The sequence below is a fragment of the Impatiens glandulifera genome, chromosome 8 (assembly GCF_907164915.1).
Source record: "Impatiens glandulifera chromosome 8, dImpGla2.1, whole genome shotgun sequence".
In the NCBI taxonomy this organism is placed as follows: Eukaryota; Viridiplantae; Streptophyta; class Magnoliopsida; order Ericales; family Balsaminaceae; genus Impatiens; species Impatiens glandulifera.
This window is the reverse complement of record NC_061869.1, coordinates 13,116,771-13,137,929: the sequence shown is the minus strand read 5'-3', so window position 1 is coordinate 13,137,929 and position 21,159 is coordinate 13,116,771. Positions and strand designations below refer to the sequence as shown.

Sequence of the window (21,159 nt, the reverse complement as noted above, 5' to 3'; positions counted from 1 at the left end):
GGTTCTCGGAGAAGCTTGAGGTTCGAGAATTTTAACATCGCTTTGCGTGTCAATAATCATATTTTAAAATAAAACATTATTTTAAAATATTTTAAATAATCCCTAGCTTTTGAAATTAATAAAAATAATTAATTTGGGTTCAAATTAAAATAATTTTTAAATTTGTTATAATCAAATTAGAAATTTGATTATTTGAAAATTTATTTTTTTAATTAATTAAAAAATATTATTTATCTAAAACAGAGACGTCAATTGATTTTTTTAAATCATTAAAAAGACATACGTGTACAAACGTATTTTTAGCTAGAGTTTCTTTTAGTTCGTAGTTTGATGATACTGAAGAAAGGTTTCACACTTCATCATTCTTATCCGTATTAAAACGGTCTCTACTTATAAATTTGGCTTTTAAAAATCAACTGTATAAAATTTTATTTTAACTGATTATTCTTCTAGTGCTAGACATGCATAGGTTTTTACGTATTTAAATAACTTTATCAGCAATTATTTAAATTATGGTACCTGTTGTTGATGATGACTAGGGAGGAAAACACCTAAAAAATATCAGTTTAAAAGTTATTAGGGTTTAAAAATAAATCTTAAATGAGCCTTTGTCAAAATATTTTTGTGGAAATATCTCAAAAATATTTTGAAATCATTTTCTAATTTTTTGGGATTTTTAAAAAATGGTTTAGGGTTCCAAAATTACAAAATAATTTTGGAATTTTAAAATTGGAACCAAAATGCCTTAGGACAGGTGTCCTAAGGTCCTGGGTTTGTTTATCGGTCGGGAGATAAAAAGCCCTCAGTCCTGGTCGAGAACCCCTCGGTCCGAGTTTAGGATCCTCGGTCGGGGTGCGGAAGTCCCTCAGTCGGAGTTTTAAGGCCTCTCGGTCCTTGGCCAGAATTTTCGGTCGAGTGCAAGTTTTGAACATCAAAATTGCAAGTTTTGCAATTTTGATGGAGGCTTGGATCCTTTGATCCAAGGGCTTGGGTAGCTTCACAAAGCTCTTAGAAATATTAAATTCATCATCCCAGTGTATCATTCGACCTAGGTGATGAACAATTTGTTCAAAATAGTTTATGGAAAAAAATCAGGTTTTTGGTTTTTAAGTTGTTTTGAAATATAGTGAGCTTGTTAATAGCTTCCTCATACTTCATATATTTGATTGATACCAAAACATGAACATTGGTTGTTCAATTTGACCATTCAAGAACTCAAAATTTTTATTTATTTTGAAAATTTTAATTTTGATCAAACATGATTGGGATGGATTAAACTTGATCTAAATAGTTGTCCAACATCATTAGAAACATGTTGGTAAGTTTTTAACCCGCTGTTCTTGAGGATTAGCTCAAGAACATAAAACTAGTTTTTTAACTTTTCCAAATTCAAATTTGGGATTTTTGTTTGAGATCGATTGATCGGTTCTGGCTTTCATAAAAAGCTCATAAAATCTTGGGATCGATTTCAATCATCAAGTTCAAGAATCATGTAGCATACAAGATTATAAAAACTGAAATATAAATATTTCAAATTCAAACTGGATGTATGAATTAAAGGATGATTGAAAGCTTACCAAGTATTTGAAGAACACTCCTTAGACATTAAGGAAGCCTTCTGGATGCCTGAATCCAAACTTTAAGGCCCTATTCAAAAAAATTGAAAATTTCGAAAACTTGAGCTTTAACGGCGGATTTCCTATAAATCTTGATTTGAGGTTTGAGATCAAATCTCTTGGCTTCGGAATTGTCAAGGTAGCCTCCCAAAGTCGATTGAGGAAGTCAAGTGGCTTGAATTAGTAAGAAGTTATTAATGGTATTTTGGATGTTCTTCCAGCCAATTATCGGAATAGGCATCATTGAGGCCTATAGATGTAGGGGAAATAACCACCGTGGTAGAGTGATCATTTCACCTTTTGAATGAAGTCAATCCGTCCAGAAACGAAGAAATTCCATCTTTGAAAAATCAAAGATGGTTGCGGATGGTTATCCATCCGGCATCGCGACGAAGATGTTGATTGGGGATGAAACGGCGTCGTTTTGAGCGAGAACGCGGATGTGAAGCGGCATGTTACCGTTCTATCGCATTTAGGGAGTTCTATCGCATTTTGGCTAACGGCGATGAGGCACGCGTTAGTCGATTGCCTACTTCGCGGATGCACGCTTCCTTCGTTATAGCGGGTGACACAGGCAACGCTGAGGCATTGGATGAAAATTCAGCTCTTATCCGATGATTGTAATTCCTGTTGTAGCGAATCCTTTGGGTTTCGGTTGCACTGGATTACTCGTTTTATTTTTATTTTAAACCTTAAGGGTTTATTTGAAATTAGTTTTTCTTTCAACCTTTTGTCTTTAATTTTAAATCTTTAGAATACACAAAATACTCAAAAAATAAATATGACCAATATTTTGCCAATTTATTTTATTATTTTTGGGTTAAATAAATAATTTTTGGGGATAAAATGGGTATCACATTTCATCCTAAATTATTTATTTTAATCTCTTGATTTTCTAAAATTAATTTAAGACAAATATGAGTACAACATTTATATCAAATTATTTTATTTATATTATTTGGCCATTATCCTTAATTGAAAGGAGAATCTCTCTTTCTGATTTAATTCTATTTATGGGATATAGACACTTTCTTTTAGACATTTAGTTTGATTGGATACTCCTTTCTTTCTAGATAGTTGAGCTAAAAGCCTTAATGAAATGAAGGTTCCTGGCTCATCTTCTCTCTTTTATTTTGTTATCCCTTGTTTCTTACTAAAATATTTTTCTCTTGAGCCAGTATAAAAAAGACCTTGTCCAGTCATTTATTGTGACAATAGAGCTTACGTTCTAAGAAGAAAATAAAATGTTCGCTTCTTTTCGCCTTGATATAAAACTCTTTGTAAGTAAACTTTCATGGCTAGTTAGTTGAAAAGTGAGGAGTGAAGCAGTCTAGTTCTTATCATTGTCATTCATATCCTAATGCCTTTGCTTCCGCCTTCCCTTCAACATTCATGTCGATCCAGCCGAGGCGATGGAATAGGTTCATACAGTAGATCCATACGAGGGACGTTCAATATCTTACTCGCGCTCGTACTCGAGGAGGTAATAGTTTCTCTAGGAGGGCTAAGGAGAATTCCATTGTCGGTTAAAAAAAATAATAGGTAGATTTCTTCCCTTATATCATTTTATCTCTAGGCTGTAGCATTTTCAAGCCGAATTAATTCAGTCTTAGACTTTTTTTTTTAACTATTAAGACGACTTTACCCTAGAGTTTTATATGTTTAGTAGGGGAGGACTAAGGGAAGACCGGTTGGTGAAAGTAGGCACAAGTAGAGATGGCTCGTCCGGAATGAAAGTGAACCGCTATTAGTTATTAGTTGGTATCCAAGCAGATATTTGGCAGGTGAGGACAACCAGACAACTCTCCGTTACTAGTTGTGGATAGGAATAGAATTCGGGCACAAAGATGATGGAGGTCCTTCTTCCACCTCTAGATCCAAACAAGTCGAAAGCCCATTTGTTTTTTCTTCTGCAACGAACCAATGCGAGGAGGCGCAATCGCGGGTAGTTATCACAATAATTAATCAAATTAATCAAATTAATTATTTAATTATGTATTTAGCCTTTAGTTAATTATTTTTATTTATTTATTCGAAAATAATTAAAATAATTATTTTAAAATTTATAAATTGGATGGATAGATTTGTAATGCTTCGAATCGATTTTTTTTTAAATTTGATAACTTAATATTTTGAACCGATTAATTTAAAAGTTAACCGATTGAACCGAATCGAATTCTACATAAAATTCGTTGACAGTTGTATTATTTTAATTGGGAAGATTATCATATTTATAACTTTCCTTGTAAATATTTTTTATATTTATCATCTAACTTAAAATATATTATTTTAACACTTAACCTTTAACATTGTTGTTAAATTTACACTATAATTGACAGAATTTATAACTCCGTTAATATTTTGACAGGTGGACAACACATTGGATAATTAATTTGCCACGTCAATATCCACTTTTTAATTTTTAACAAAACAAAAAATTATAATTGTATTAAAACAAACAGGCCGTTAATTTTCTTCTCTCAGTCTTCTCTTCTCTCACCGTCTTCCCTTCCACTCTATCTAATGAAATTCACCCAAACTTTAGTCTCTTCATTTCAATCCGATCCGTTTCTAGCCAAACTTTACATTCTTGTTTCAGATTTCTTGATAATTGATGATGATTTGAGCAAATTCTTCTTATTCCCGGACATTCGCCACAATTTCTACTCAAACTTTACATTTCTGATTTAGGTTTTTGACAATCGATGATTATGTTCGCTAGTTCTTCCTATTCCTGCGAGGCCACTATTTCTATGCAAATTTCACATATGTTTCAGGTTTCTTGATGATTTATGATGATGTGAACTGGTTATGTTTCAGGTTTTTGATGATCGATGATGATATGAACTGGTTCTTTCTCTTCCTGTGATATCCGTCATTTCACTTTGGGTGGCGTCGTGGGGCTTCTGTTCGTCTGGAATTGCGACAGGTCGGGTTCTTCTACTTCTTGCATTTCAAATTACAGTGAGGTAAGATTTCGGTCCTATCATTTTATTCACATCGAGAGGTGTGATTAGAATTATGAATTATATCCATCATATTAGCTGCTTTGATCTTGGATTCAATAATTCTCTATTCTGTGATTTTGATACTGAAATATAGTAGATACTGTTACTATTCTCAGTAATTTTATATTCTGTGATTCTCATACTAAAATATAGTAAATGCTGTTACTTTTCTATTCTGAAATTGGATAAGTGTTTTCTAAAACTGACTGTATTACAACATAATCTAATAATCCAATTCTAATATAGTAGATGCTGTTATTTTTCTGTTTTAAAATTGGATAAGTGTTTTCTGAAACTAGCTGTATTACAACATAATCTAATAATCCAATTCTAATATAGTAGATGCTGTTACTTTTTTGTTCTGAAATTGGATAAGTGTTTTCTAAAACTGACTGTATTACAACATAATCTGATAATCCAATTTTAATATAGTATATGCTGTTATTTTTCTGTTCTGAAATTGGATAAATGTTTTCTGAAACTAGCTTTATTACAACATAATAATCTGATAATCCAATTCTAATATAGTAGATGCTGTTACTTTTTTGTTCTGAAATTAGATAAGTATTTTCTGAAACTGGTTGTATTACAACATAATCTGATAATCAAATTCTAATATAATAAATGCTGTTACTTTTCTTTTCTGAAATTGGATAAGTGTTCTCTGAAACTGGCTGTATTACAACATAATCTGATAATCCAATTCTATTTGTTAGCCTTTGTTCAAATTGCATAGCAATTGCTGTGTAATTATAGCCTTACCCGTTACCTGGCTATTTAGGTTTCTTGATGATTGATGATAATGTGAGCTGGTTCTTTCTCTTCCTGTGATATTCGTTCCAAGACTTTACCTCAGCTCGTCGTCAGTGGACAGTGAAAAAGAAAGGTATGTAGACTCAACGAAGATAGAATAGTCTATGTAGATAGAGTAAATTAATAGAATAAACTCATAAATTATTTTATAAATAAATATTATAATAAAATCACTGTTAAAAATTCAAAAAAAAAACGGTGATTGCTCAGGTGGCCCCAAAGATAGTGACGCCGGAATCTAATCCGAAATGCAACTTCTCACACTCTCTCCGACTCCACGAGAACTGGAGATGAAGTGAATGCTTCTGCCATTGCCAACGGATTTGATTTCTCCACCACCTTCTTCATAAGCACTGATGCGTAAGCAGAGCACATTAACAACTCCTCCCCTTTTCCCTCCTTTCGTCGTCCTACTGTAATCTCAACGTTTCTCCAGTCTCATTCTCTGCAACTTCAAAGAATCCTGAACGAATAAGGTTGGTCTCCTCCTCCTTTTCAACCTCCAACCATATCATTCGTTAAGCATGTTTATCTTCCTAATTTATCTCTAATAAAAGTTTAGTCAAATTGCAACTAAAATGCAAGCTTTAGGTTACGTGGTGAAAGTAAGTGTAGGTTTTGACATTCTAAAGAGGAAGAAGATGAGTGATACTAACACTAATAGATATACCCACATGCCGGACATATCTAATTCTTGGTTGTGCTTGAGATCGGTGGCTATGAAATCCGAGCTTGCTCACAATAGATCTAATCCAAGACTTTACTGTGTAGATAAAGTTGATAGAACCATCGTTTTTCTATTACAAACTTTCTGTTCAAATTTTGATTTAAACATTCATTTATGTATAACTTATAAATGTCGTCCTTATTTGCATTTAGATTTATAAGTTTTTATAAATTAACCAACTGAATATTATGAAGTAATCTCATTTTTATTATCTTATTTTCATAATTGCAAAATGATATTGGACGGAAATACTTTGATTTGATAATAATATCTGATAATGAAAACAGTACAAAGGAACTGATAAATGAGTTACAATCGTTCTCAGTCAAATTGAAGCAATTGGAGAATGAATTGCAGGTGCTCTCCTTGGAGAATGAATTGCAGGTGCTCTCCACTAAAGTGAATCAATTGGAGAATATCACTTATTGAAGATTTAATTGAAGATGGAATTTGTCAAATATTTTTTTTATTTCTTTTATGCATAGTACATTTGATGTTTAAAGTGTTCTTAGTATTTGTAATAGAATAAAAATAGAAATATACAACATTGTAAGATTTGTGATGAATTCCAAGTTAGTTAAAACTATATGGTCAATAAAATTTGTGATTTGAATTTAATGGTTATTTATTGGAGTTTATTTTATTACTTAATGTTTGTATTCAATGTATTCTAATGTTTGTATTTAATGTATTCTAAGTAAATTATATAGGAAACAAAATAATACAATTAAAAATAAGACATTACACTTCAATATTTTATTTTAAGTAAACAATGATATATGTATTTCCTCTCAATTTCATGATTTTAAGATTTAGAATATTTATCAATTAACTCTACTATTTTTACCCACTTTTCACTACTTTAACAAATACTTCATGCCACAACCAAAACTATAACAAGCATTTAATCTCTCCTTCATTACTTTAACAAATACTTAAGGCCATAACAAAACCAATCCTTTAATAAACACTTAATCCTTGACTCATTAACTTAACTTTTCAATACGTTAACAAATGAGATCTTATAATTAAGCTTATTTTATATAATAAACATAAAACGCTTACAAACTATAATAATCTAGTATTTAGACACTTACATAAACTCCATCGAGATACTTACAAAATATAGCAATCTATTTCATCCAACATAAGATATAACAAAAAGTAATCATCGCCTATTAGTTATCGTCAAATCCATTAACCAAAACTATTCGTATCCAAAAGTTGAACTACTTTGACCATATAATTTCCTTTTTTTCTCGTTCACCCTTTCTTGTAATTGTCTAGTTGAGAGTGCTTCGTTACCTCTCCACATCAATCCTGGTGGTCTAATACCATGTTGTAAGTTCTTCGCACCAATTACAATCGTTCCATTTTCTCGACCTCTACCTCTTCCGACACCTAGTGAAGTTGTATTTCCTCTTCCTCTTCCCACACCTAGTGACAATGTGTTTCCTCTTCCAACACTATGTAAGGTTGTACTTTCTCTTCCTTTTTCTCGTTTTGACAAGTCTTGTGTGGACGTACCTGCACCATTATAACTATGTGTAAATATTCTTATAATTCAACACAAAATATCAGCCATACAAGAATATATTTTCACTACAAATCACAAATATAATTTTAATTACTATATAAAATTCTCATTTGTAACAATACAAACAATCATTTTTTCACCATAAAACAAATTATAATAGCTATGCAAACAATGCAAATTAAGGTAAACAAGAAAAACCTGTATTTTTATTTTGAGGAGTATTGGTTATGCCACCATTTACAATGTTTTGTTCCAATGTATCTGCACATTCAATTTTAGATTAATGCAATAAGGACAAGAAAATTATAGATTAAAACAACAAATACACATTAAAACAAAACCTTTGAAAGTATGAGATTAACAAGAAAAACTTTTCACAATATATCAAATAGACCATGCATATATTCATTCTTTCAGCATAAGATCAACTTTAATAGTGTACCTTCAGCTTCATAGACCTGTGTGGATATATTTGCACCATCATAACTCTATATAGATGTGTCTACACCATTATAGCTCTGTATAAATGTTTTTATACCATTATCATAAGATAAATATAGTAAAGACAAGAAAAGTATAAATTAAAGTAACAAATGCAGATTAGATCAAAACAAAATTTGAAAGTATGAAATCAAAAAAAAAATCTTTTCACTACATATCACATAAACCATGTAAATATTCAATCTTTCACTATAAAACTAACTTTAATAGTTGTACCTTCATTATCATGGATATGTGTGGATGTACCTACACCGTCATTACTATGTATAGATGTATTTACAACATTATAATTATGTGTAGATGTTCCTGTACCATTGTTATCAAATATAGTAAGACAAGAAAATGCAGATTACATAAAAAAAAATCATAACATTAAATTACCTGTATTTTTTCTTGGCGGAGCATTGGCTATGCCACCACCATTTCCTTTTTTACATCCTCTCTTGTTGTGGTCTTCTTGTCCACATTTAGTGCAATGCATCAATATACCTCTTTTAGACATTTTTCCATGAGATTTAGGTTCTTCAGGAGCACGTCTTCTATTCTTTTTAGGCCTACCAGCTGATCTTCCCACTTTTGGCGGTAAAATTTTTAAGTTACAATCACTATGCCAAAACTCGTCCCCCCTCAAAGGATTTACGTCAAATGAATATGTTTTCAAGTATGCATCTTTCTTGTACCAATGAGAAACATAATCTTCTAAAGTGCCATTATTAGCATGATTAATTGCTCGAACAGCATGAGCACACGGAATGCCACTTATATTCCATAGTCGACAAGAGCATCTTTCGTTGAAAAGATCAACGGTATGTCTATGGTTACCTTGGGTTATTTCATAACCCTTACCACCACAAAAGAATACGTGACATTCATGATGTTGAGATTTACTAACTTCAAGCAATTCTTTGGCATTGGGTGAGATGTTGTGGGGCCACTTATGCACTAATATGCGATTCTTAATTCTCTTGTTCATGACATCCCTCCTTATCAAATCTAACATAGTGCAAATATATTTCTCCCTAGCAACAAGGATACTAGAGTTAAAACTCTCGCACATATTGTTCTCAACAATATCACATTTTGTTGTCTCATTTTGAAATGCCTTTGTCCATGTTTTTTCTGGTACAGAAATAACTTTAGCAGCAGCACCATCCATTAAAGTATTCAATTTTAGAATATTAGCATCTAATTGTTCAGGATATGTTGATCTTGCACAATTCCAAAACTGCATTTTGAGGTCATCGCCTCTAAATTTTCTAGACCAATTGGCATACCAATGCCTTGCACAAAACCTGTGCTCCGATTCTGGAAAAACAATTTTAACTGCCGCTATTAATCCCTGTAATTATACGAAACCATAAACAATTTAAGTATTAAAATAAAATGTAAATAATATTTCTGATTTAAGAAATTAGATCAAAGGATTACCTTTTGCATGTCCGACATAATAGTTAAACCAAAACCATCAAAGAAATTAGATCCAATGTCTTTGGATAAAAGATCAAAAAACCAACACCACGAGTCTTTGCTCTCTGTTTCAACCACAGCCCATGCAAGAGGGTACATCCGATTATTCGCATCACGACCAACTGCAGATAACAATTGACCCTTAAAAACAGTTTTCAAAAAACAGCCGTCCACTCCAATTATAGGTCTACAACCAGCTAACCAACCCTTCTTCACTGCATCCAAGCATACATAAATTCTTTGAAATTGTAACTCATTTGTTTCTTCATCTCTTATTAATTTCAACTCAGCACTTGACCCGGGATTGCTAGATTTTATCTCCTCAATATAGCTAAATAACTTTTGGTACTCTCTCAAACCATCACCTTTTAACTTTTGCAAAACAAGAGTTTTGGCTCTCGCAACCTTGGATTGTGTGACTTCAGCATTAAGTTCTATCTTACATAATTCCATGAGAACTTTCAATGTAATTGTAGGATCTATTTTAATCCTCTTCTCAAACTTCAATGCAATGAACTGAGCCGTTACTAAACCAATTTTGTTATCTGTATAACAAGTATGTTCTGATTGAATAGTCTTGATCATCCAAGTCTTATAAGTCTTATCTTTGCTAACCCACATGACCCATGGGCACTTACCATTATTACATATAGCCTTGATTCTCTTATTGTCAGCATATCTTAACTTCAAAGCAACTTTCTTCTCACAACAATATTCTGTTATTGCAATTTTCACATCTTCCTTAGACTTAAAAGTCATGCCAACCATAAACTTGGTATTCCCACTGTCATTGAGATTATAAGTACGTCTTCGACTTGGTTTTCTCATTGGTTCATAAACCAAGTTCTCTAGATTAAAATGTTCATAATCAATATCTTCTTCACCTACTTCATATATAAAGCTTCCACAATCAGAATCGTCATATGTATTTTCACTCATATCATCACTTTGTTGTTCTTCATTGGGATTTTCGGAATCAGATGGTGGCTGCTCATACATAGAATCTTCATCACTATCTTCTGAAACAAGTTTTTCACGTTCATTGACTTCTTCATGTTCAACTTCTACTTCAGTTTCTTCTTCGACGACTACTTCAACTTCTTCTTCTACTACTATTTCAACTTCTACAACAGCTTCTTCTTCATCAGCTTCAACATTTATTTCTTTTGACAATTGATTTGGCTCATGAACTATGTAGATTTCAATCTTCTTATAGTCAGCTAAATATGAAGACATTGATAATACGTCATTGTCATCTTTGATCTCTTTAAGCCCCGTTGTTAAATTTTGATCAGGTATACAATAAAATAACTCAAAATTGACCATACTTTTATAACCAACCTTCGAAGCAACATCGATTATATCCCATATGCACAATGTATCCAAATCAGTTTTAAATATAACCACTTTGAATCCATTAACATATTTGGTGGCTTTGTTAGGACTAACATGAAGTGTTCCTCCATGATGTATAATTAATTTATAATTGTTCCAACTGAAAAAAAGATACATTTAATTCAAATATCAATATATACCGAACATAATAATTATAATGATAAAGACAATAATGTGTCCTAAAAAATAGGCTATAATATTGAATTCTACATACCAAAAGTTGATATGCTATATATGTTAGGCAATTGGTTTACATCAAAAGTTGATATACTATACTTAATCTAGTTGTCAAATGCTTTTTCTTCTTATTGCAAGAAGCTCCATTAATGTAAGTAATTTAGTAGAAGAAGAATGAATAGTTGAAGCCCTAAATTTAAAGGAGGAGGAACCAACCGTTGGAGATGATTAACTTCCTTGAATCATATATATCTTTACCAAATTTTGCATTTTTATGAAATGGATCGATTGATCCACTTTAAAACATTTCTCTATTTAACCACTCCAATTTGTCTTTTTTTTTTGCATCAAGAATCATAAATGTCATTTAATTTTTTAGTGAAAAATGTATTAAAACTTGATACAAAATTCTTTAAATAGGGAGCAACTTCAATAATATAAAGCACAAAATATTAATAATAAATCCCCATACTTTCACTATCGATCAAATAGGGACCTTCAATAGGACTATTAAATTTCTCTCAATTAAATTAAATAAATATAAGTAGATTTTTAACCAGATTCAATGGATAACTATATTTCATAAAATAATTGTTTAAATAAGCATAAGTTATCACGTTTCTATTTATTGGAATACACAAATTAAATCATTACTAAACTTAAGCTTATTAGAACCACTACAGATAAGAGTCCAAACTTAAATTATTCTTAATACTCATACTTAAAACTAGTTTAAAGTATGTTCTTAATAGAATCTCTACCTTTTCTCTGCTCCAACTAGCGGCTATAACTTGTGTTAGAATATAGCATATCTCTACCTTTCTTCAATATTCATTTTAGTTACATACCAAAAGTTGATATGCTACATACCAATTGCCTAAAATTTAATGGAGCTTCTAACATCAAATATGCTCATGTTAGAATATAGCATATCAAATTTCTCAATTGGTTTTAATATTGAATTCTACATACAGTTCTATAATAGAAAAATTGTAAAAATAATCTAGACATACCTTTCTTTTTCATTGTCCATATTGACAACTAGCTGAGGTGAAGTCTTGGAACGAATATCACAGGTAGAGAAAGAATCAGTTCACATCATCATCAATCATCAAGAAACCTGAACAGCCAGGTAACGGGTAAGGCTATAATTATACAACAATTGCTATGCAATTTCAACAAAGGCTAACAATTAGAATTGGATTATCAGATTATGTTGTAATACATCCAGTTTCAGAAAACACTTATCCAATTTCATAACAGAAAAGTAACAGCATCTACTATATTAGAATTGTATTATCAGATTATTATGTTGTAATGCAGCTAGTTTCAGAAAACATTTATCCAATTTCAGAACAGAAAAATAACAACATCTACTATATTAGAATTGAATTATTAGATTATGTTGTAATACAGCCAGTTTTAGAAAACACTTATCCAATTTCAGAACAAAAAAGTAACATCATCTACTATATTAGAATTGGATTATCAGATTATGTTGTAATACAGCCAGTTTCAGAGAACACTTATCCAATTTCAGAAAAGAAAAGTAACAGCATTTATTATATTAGAATTTGATTATCAGATTATGTTGTAATACAACCAGTTTCAGAAAATACTTATCTAATTTCAGAACAAAAAAGTAACAGCATCTACTATATTAGAATTGGATTATCAGATTATTATGTTGTAATAAAGCTAGTTTCAGAAAACATTTATTCAATTTCAGAACAGAAAAATAACAGCATATACTATATTAGAATTGGATTATCAGATTATGTTGTAATACAGTCAGTTTTAGAAAACACTTATCCAATTTCAGAACAAAAAAGTAACAGCATCTACTATATTAGAATTGGATTATCAGATTATGTTGTAATACAGCTAGTTTCAGAAAACACTTATCCAATTTTAAAACAGAAAAGTAACAGCATCTACTATATTAGAATTGGATTATTAGATTATGTTGTAATACAGTCAGTTTTAGAAAACACTTATCCAATTTCAGAATAGAAAAGTAACAGCATTTACTATATTTTAGTATGAGAATCACAGAATATAAAATTACTGAGAATAGTAACAGTATCTACTATATTTCAGTATCAAAATCACAGAATAGAGAATTATTGAATCCAAGATCAAAGCAGCTAATATGATGGATATAATTCATAATTCTAATCACACCTCTCGATGTGAATAAAATGATAGGACCGAAATCTTACCTCACTGTAATTTGAAATGCAAGAAGTAGAAGAACCCGACCTGTCGCAATTCCAGACGAACAGAAGCCCCACGACGCCACCCAAAGTGAAATGACGGATATCACAGGAAGAGAAAGAACCAGTTCATATCATCATCGATCATCAAAAACCTGAAACATAACCAGTTCACATCATCATAAATCATCAAGAAACCTGAAACATATGTGAAATTTGCATAGAAATAGTGGCCTCGCAGGAATAGGAAGAACTAGCGAACATAATCATCGATTGTCAAAAACCTAAATCAGAAATGTAAAGTTTGAGTAGAAATTGTGGCGAATGTCCGGGAATAAGAAGAATTTGCTCAAATCATCATCAATTATCAAGAAATCTGAAACAAGAATGTAAAGTTTGGCTAGAAACGGATCGGATTGAAATGAAGAGACTAAAGTTTGGGTGAATTTCATTAGATAGAGTGGAAGGGAAGACGGTGAGAGAAGAGAAGACTGAGAGAAGAAAATTAACGGTCTGTTTGTTTTAATACAATTATAATTTTTTGTTTTGTTAAAAATTAAAAAGTGGATATTGACGTGGCAAATTAATTATCCAATGTGTTGTCCACCTGTCAAAATATTAACGGAGTTATAAATTCTGTCAATTATAGTGTAAATTTAACAACAATGTTAAAGGTTAAGTGTTAAAATAATATATTTTAAGTTAGATGATAAATATGAAAAATATTTACAAGGAAAGTTATAAATATGATAATCTTCCCTATTTTAATTGGTATGTCAAACTAATATTTTAATAAAATAAATACTATATATTAAAATTAATTTTATTATATTTTTTTCAAACATAAAAATTATTATATATTAAATTAATTTTATTATATTTCTTTTACACATAAAAATTATATTTTTTTTCAAAAACATAATTATTGATAGTTTTCACATACCATATAAATTTTCAAATTATATAGTAACTTCAAATCTCATATTTACAATGTTTGTAATTAATATATTTTCTTGATTTGTTTTCAACCATATATGATTAATTAAGAAGAATAGTTGGATACAATATTTTTTAAGATTATTTCTTAATTCAAAATAATTCATGTTTGATAAAAGAATAGGTGAGTAATTTCTATCAATCATCTTCTCTTCCGTTCTTAATCTCTCTGCTGAAGAGGTTTGTTCATCAGATGGATTGAATCAGTGAATTTGATGATATCGATTCTGTAAAAGTCTATAGTTGTCTTGAACGGAAGGATCTGCACTTGAGCAATCTTCAGAATTGATTGAAGGTAATTAATTATCTATCTCGTTTGATGAATTCCTTCTTTAAGTTGATTTCTTCATTCTTGAGATATTTTTACAATTCACGCAAATCATGATTCGAGTTTGAAGATGCTTAAGAAAATTTGGCTTATTAAAATAATAATATAATTGCGTTACAGCTTGGAAAGTTGGAAGTTGAAACTGTAGAGGGAGGGATGTAATCTCTGTCTTTACCTAATTTGGATTTTCTCTCTCTTGACTCCGATAGTTTCTCTCGTCTTTGCTGCAAAATATCTTTGAACACTGCTAGATCCTGTTTAGTTGAAACAGTTGTGAAGAAGTGAAGTGAAACAATCATGAGCGTGATCGATATTCTCACCAGAGTTGACGCGATCTGCAAGAAGTACGACAAGTATGATCTCGAGAAGCAAAAGGATTCCAATATCTCCGGCGACGATGCCTTTGTTCGTGTCTACGCTTCCATAGAAGCCGATATCGAAGACGCTCTTCAGGTTCAAATTTAAATGCTCTTTCTCTTCTAATTTGTTTAATTTCCTGCAAGTTAGGGTTTGTATTTACTCGTTTTTCCTTCTTCAGAAAGCGGAAACTGCTTCAAATGGCAAAAGTAGGGCTTCTACTGTTGCCATTAATGCTGAGATTCGTCGAACTAAGGCTCGATTGCTGGAGGAAGTTCCGAAATTGCAGAGATTGGCTATGAAGAAGGTCTGATCTGTTCTCTTTTTTTACATTGCGCTTGGCTAAGCTTAATGATCATAATATCTCAAGATCTGTAGAGTTGTGAACTTGAAGCATCATTACAAAAATAGACTTGCAAATATAATTGACATTCGTAATCAATTGCATAGAGATGTTTCTAAGCTTATTTCCTTGTACCACTTGAGCTGCTTTATATATTAAGAAATAGATATGGAAGATGCAACATGAAAATCTTGATCCTCTGCAGCAATGTGACAAATTATTGTAATGGAAGAAAACAATGTAGATCATTAGAAGATCGCTATGAATATGAACTGATGCCTTTGTAGACTTTAGTGTTTGTTGAAGAGATAAAAATGGATTTCTTGCTGACAAATATCTCCCACAAGGCCTATGGGGTATTCTCGACTTTTTTAGTTCAGTTCTGCGATTAAGGATAATCATGAACAAAGTATTGACTTCTATTAAAATGATTGAGCAGACCATGGATATATAGTTTATGCTATTGATTCTTTTTCTCACCGCTTGTCATGTTATTCTCCCCATTTACTAAGATAAGTATCTTACTAGTTGGTGGTATCTTGAGCCTGCTTGCAGGTGAAGGGGCTTCCTTCAGAAGAATTTGCTGCCCGAAGTGATTTGGTCCTTGCATTGCCAGAGAGAATTCAAGCTATACCTGATGGAACTCCTGCTCCATCAAAGCAAAGTGGAGCCTGGACAGGTTCAGCCTCACGCACAGAAATAAAGTTTGACTCAGGTTATTGATGAACTTGATTTCCTGATACTAATTTCTTTATATGGAGATATTTCTTCCTGGTGATTACTCCCATGGGTTTCAGTTGTATGAATGTTCATTTTTAATTTATTATAGGTGGAAGGTTTGATGATGAATACTTCCAGCAAACTGAAGAGTCTAGCCAGTTTAGGCAAGAATATGAAATGCGGAAAATTAAACAGGTTCTTTATAGTTCATTTTGTATATCCTATAATAATATTATTCTTTGGACTAGTCTTACACATGATCTTGCTTTCCTTTGCAGGATCAAGGTTTGGAGGTTATATCTGAAGGTCTAGATACATTGAAGAATATGGCTCATGATATGAATGAGGTTCGGTTTTTTGGTGCCTCAACAATAAACAATTTTATACTTATTTCTATTTATAATATCATCAGTTCGAGAAATCCATCTCGTGCAGGAATTGGACAGGCAAGTTCCTTTGATGGATGAGATAGACACCAAGGTCAGATGATATTTGGTTTGCATTGATCCAGAATCTATTACAATTATGATGTTAACAGTGTATTTATCCTCATGAATATTTTAGGTTGACAAAGCAAGTTCAGATCTTAAAAATACGAATGTCAGGCTCAAGGACACAGTTACTCAGGTTAATAAGTTTGTATGGTTAATATTAGGTCATTTTCATTAAAAATGAATTACTGGATTATCTGAAAAGTGCGATGATTTTGGTCCAGTTGCGGTCAAGTAGAAATTTCTGCCTTGATATCGTGCTGTTGTGCATAATCCTAGGAATTGCAGCTTACTTGTACAAGTAAGTTGTTCTATTTTCTTCTCAGCCTTTACATACTCTATATTAGGCTATTTTGTTATCAACTATTTAAAAATCTCAATGATCCAAAAGATAATTTGGATTGATCTAAAAAATAATGTGTAGCAAATGAAACAACAGAACTCACATTATAATATGATGTGATTCCGATTCTGATTGTGAAATAATACTAGTTTCGAAATAGTTCACAATCATCTATTTGAGGTCACAAACAAGAATTGATAACTTACATATGCTTATATGGATGAATTTGTAGTGTCCTGAAGAAGTAAGACCATAAGATGATGATGATGATGGCTCTGTTCATATAGCTTGTCTATGATACACTTGTTGCTATATTGTGTTTGTATCTCTATTGGTTGTCGAAAACCTAGAAACTACCACATTTTATTGAATTTTTTTGAGTGTTTTATTCGAGGACACAATGGAAGGAACTCGTTGTAATGTTCTTGTTATTGTTGAGTATCTTGTTCTTGGTGTGCAAATTAAATTCAAGCTTCTTTGCAACTGCATTCCATCTTGAAAGTAGAAGCACCTTGAATTCCATGATGCTGATTGTAAGCTAAAATCGTTCAATTTTTACTTTGAAGGTTGAATCACATTAACACCACAATAGTTCCTTTTTTTTTTTACCAGTGTTTATTTCTGGGGTGGCTATATATGACCCTCTTTCAAATTAGAGCGTTCTTAGTGTGAATCGTACATTCAACTTTCCGAAACACTTTCTTTCAAACATTTATCGTATTTCATAAACAAGTGTATCAAATAAGTATTTCAGAATGCTTGAGAAGAGACTCACATCTTCAACTTTTTCAGTGAAATGAACAAAAATAAATGGTCACTAATGTGTCATGGCAGTTTATAAAGTGTTGGATTTTTTTTAATATAATACAAAAATAATATTCTTTTCATCATGGTATTTTGGACAATTGTAAAGTTTTTTTTTTCAAATTTAGCTAAATTTTAAAATACTAAGTATTTAAGTAAAAAAAGGAATCAATAATACTGGTGTTTAGCAAATTTTTTAGACAATTTTGGTAATAATACAATGTGATTTTAGGACAATTATAAGTTAATTTCTAAAATTTGACTAATTTTTTAATTTTATATATATATATGTTGATTTATTTATTTCAAGTTGACATATAGACTTGTTACGAAAATAATTAATATGAGAATATTATATCAAATTTAACTTTTTTATTTTCATTATTCTTTAAATGTAACCGAAATTAAAATGTATCTTTTGATCCTATATAACTCAGTGTTGATAAAATAAAATAAAAAGTAAGATTTGAATAATGAATTCTAAGTTCTCAACAAATTAAATATTTAAAGATAAAATTTTAAATTAACAAACAATAACATCTAAGAGCTATAAGTATTCAATAATTCAATTGATTTGATAATATAAAAAATACTTTAAAGACTAATATACTCTTAATTACTAATTATATTAGTTAATAAACTCGATATATTAAAATGTAAATTTAATATATTAAGTAAAAAATAATTAAAATAAATATTAATATTTTTTTAAATGTTATATTAAATTATAATTTGTTAACGTAATAAATAAATAAATAAATAAGACTAACGAATATATAGGAGAGATAATATATATATTTTTTATTTTATAGCTAATTTATATATGATCATATTTTTCTTTTATGATATTTGAAAATAATCTTTTACACATAAGTAGATTTCAATTATCAAATAAAAGAAGAAAATTTGTTTTTACCTATGCCAAAAAATGTAAGAAATAATAAGACTTTATATATAGCATTAGTTTTATTAAATTTATAAGTAATATTAATATTTAATAAAATTAATATTTGTTTAACTGATATATAAATTATAATTTGTTACCTAACATATATGAGATAATAAAAAAATATTTATTTCTCTCTTTTTAGATCTTTTCTTCTGAACATAAAAGTCGAGGGTTTTTTTTGTGTTACAACAATGGAAATAAAAGAATGTAGAGACAAATAATTAACAAATATGTGTAAAATGAATTAGTTTATAATAAAATATTAAGAGAAGGAAGAAATATAATTTTAAAGTTATTTAGAGGGAGACACCATCAATCTTTCTAATCAAGCAATGAAGATTGCTTCACCTTAGTCTTTTCGTCCTAGCATTCCAAGGCAATAAGATCTAACCGGGAAAGCAATAAGATCTATCCTCGCGTGTACTAACTAAAGGAGCAACACATGGAGTTCTCATTCTCAACGATACCATCATGACTCATTTCACGCGCAAACATGTATTCATCTACGAACCAAGTAGTTTCGATCTTATCAACTTATGCATAAAAATTCTTGGAATAGGGGTTAGATTTATATCTATGATTTCGCTTAAACACTTCATATTTCCAACAAATAGTTCTAACACCAACTAACAACGTCCAGTCTAGGAGTACTAATGTAATATATTTAAACTCCTCAACGAGCTAGCAAGAGAGCCTCACTACATTCCAGTCGGAACTGAAAGAAAATATATATCGTCTAGAAAAATCAAGCATTCTATGAGAATAATCTTTGATCTAGTGCAGAGACAATCAACATCTTCAGGTCATATATTGCATCAAAGAAAAAGTGATAAAACCGCACACAAAAAAAACTAATATTTAGAATAATTTGTAAGGAAGAATAGAACTACCTCCAACTATCTTTTTTTTAATCAAGTTAGACAAAGTTAAAGTAATTATTGACCCTTTATAGACTCTTTAAGATTGTTAGTATTAGCCTGAATATTTTTGTATTTAATAAAAAAATATTAACTTGAATTTTCTAAATATTAAGAAAATTTTGACATAGTTTATTTATTTTAGATAAGGCCAAATTGTCAAGTTGGACTCATTAGAGTTAATTGAGATTTTCAACATTTTCTTTCAAATTTTACAATTTTGAACTCCTTATTATTAAAGTTATACAAACAAAATTTTGTTTTTAGCGTAACGTCGTTATCTACGACTACGAGTCATGATAAAATCTTGGTTTATTTAATCATAGATACTCCTAAGCACACAAAATTTTCATAAATAAAAAATAAAAAGCAAAGATATATGTCACATTACTAATTGAATGACATGTTACCATTTATATATATATAGTTTTTAGACTTTCTTTTTTTTGGCTTTCTCTATATTTTAGTGTACAAGTCCTACTTTAGTATCGATGTACTCTTCTGCATCATTGCGAGAACCTTCACACCCATAATTAGGTTATCCGTATCGGGCTTTACCACGACTTCCGCCTTCGTCTCCTCCGGTATCTGATTTGGCACTATCATTCTTATCTCGTAAGATAGGGAAGAACTACCCTCACGAGAGGGAGGGAAGTGTTTTCGTGAAGATAATAAATTATCAAATTTTATACATTAAGGCACTAATAAATCTTAATTTAAGAATATTCACAACATTTCAATCAAGATAGAAACCTGTAGTATTTTTAAATAGTTTAGAGAAGAATGTTGGATTTTGGCAAGATCTTGATCTCCATTGAAGTTCTCAAAATATATAAACTAATTAAAATTAAAAATGACATGACACTAAATTTCTGTTCACTATCATTACTCTTGATATATATTTTTTAATTTTTTTATAAATATCACTTAAATAATAAATTAACGATGTTTGAAACCGTTAAGACAAAATATCGTTTGGTATAACTTTAACAATAAAAAATTTCAAATGGTAAAGTTTAAAAGAAGATGTATGAAATTTAAATAGCTCCAATTTCATAATTAATATATATATATAGCTGTGATAGGGACCTAACATGGCAATTTTCCCAAAAATTAAAATAAATCTATCGAATATGGCCATTTTTTTAGAAGAACTTTTTTTTTTCTCTCTCCTCAAATTTTGTTTTTATTATAACTAGGGGTGTAAACGAGTCGAGTCGAGCCAAGTACCATACTACTCAAACTCGACTCGAATTACATTGTAAATATTCAAACTCGATCGTGTACCAAAATGTATACTTGAACTCGACTCGATTACAATTTGTGCTACTCGACTCGAGCTTGAAAACTCGAAAATTAAAATTTTTAATTAAAATTATATTTTATAACTAAATAATATTTCAAACATAATATAATATATATTTCACAAACTACATGTATAATCACAATATTAT

General features: G+C 30.4%; 1 protein-coding gene and 2 long non-coding RNA genes across 4 annotated transcripts; 2 read left to right on the top strand and 1 right to left on the bottom strand.

Moving 5' to 3' along the window:
- The first annotated feature begins 4,135 nt into the window (after nt 1-4,135).
- On the top strand, nt 4,136-6,788 carry LOC124911133. Of its 2 annotated transcripts, XR_007096583.1 has the most exons (3): nt 4,136-4,585; nt 5,648-5,913; nt 6,522-6,788. It is a non-coding gene; the product is annotated as an uncharacterized LOC124911133 (long non-coding RNA). The 2 variants fall into 2 exon arrangements; XR_007096582.1 differs by lacking the exon at nt 5,648-5,913.
- Nucleotides 6,789-7,264: 476 nt separating this feature from the next.
- Nucleotides 7,265-13,913, bottom strand: LOC124911094. The gene is made up of 4 exons (XR_007096573.1): nt 13,464-13,913; nt 8,144-8,219; nt 7,900-7,962; nt 7,265-7,691 (listed from the first exon to the last, which is right to left on the bottom strand). It is a non-coding gene; the product is annotated as an uncharacterized LOC124911094 (long non-coding RNA).
- Nucleotides 13,914-14,631: 718 nt separating this feature from the next.
- On the top strand, nt 14,632-17,476 carry LOC124911463 (syntaxin-71). The gene is made up of 10 exons (XM_047451948.1): nt 14,632-14,748; nt 14,991-15,234; nt 15,320-15,445; nt 16,037-16,196; nt 16,311-16,396; nt 16,480-16,548; nt 16,637-16,681; nt 16,766-16,828; nt 16,917-16,993; nt 17,268-17,476. The coding sequence occupies exons 2-10, from the start codon at nt 15,079-15,081 to the stop codon at nt 17,281-17,283; spliced, it is 798 nt and encodes a 265-aa protein (XP_047307904.1). The 5' UTR covers nt 14,632-14,748; nt 14,991-15,078; the 3' UTR covers nt 17,284-17,476.
- The last annotated feature ends 3,683 nt before the right edge of the window (nt 17,477-21,159 follow it).

Coding starts and splice junctions, on each gene's coding strand:
- LOC124911463 (XM_047451948.1), top strand. CDS start 15,079: ATGAGCGTGATCGATATTCTCACCAGAGTTGACGCGATCTGCAAGAAG. Junction 16,549..16,636: donor TGGCTCATGATATGAATGAG/GTTCGGTTTTTT, acceptor CATCTCGTGCAG/GAATTGGACAGGCAAGTTCC. Junction 16,829..16,916: donor TCAAGGACACAGTTACTCAG/GTTAATAAGTTT, acceptor ATTTTGGTCCAG/TTGCGGTCAAGTAGAAATTT.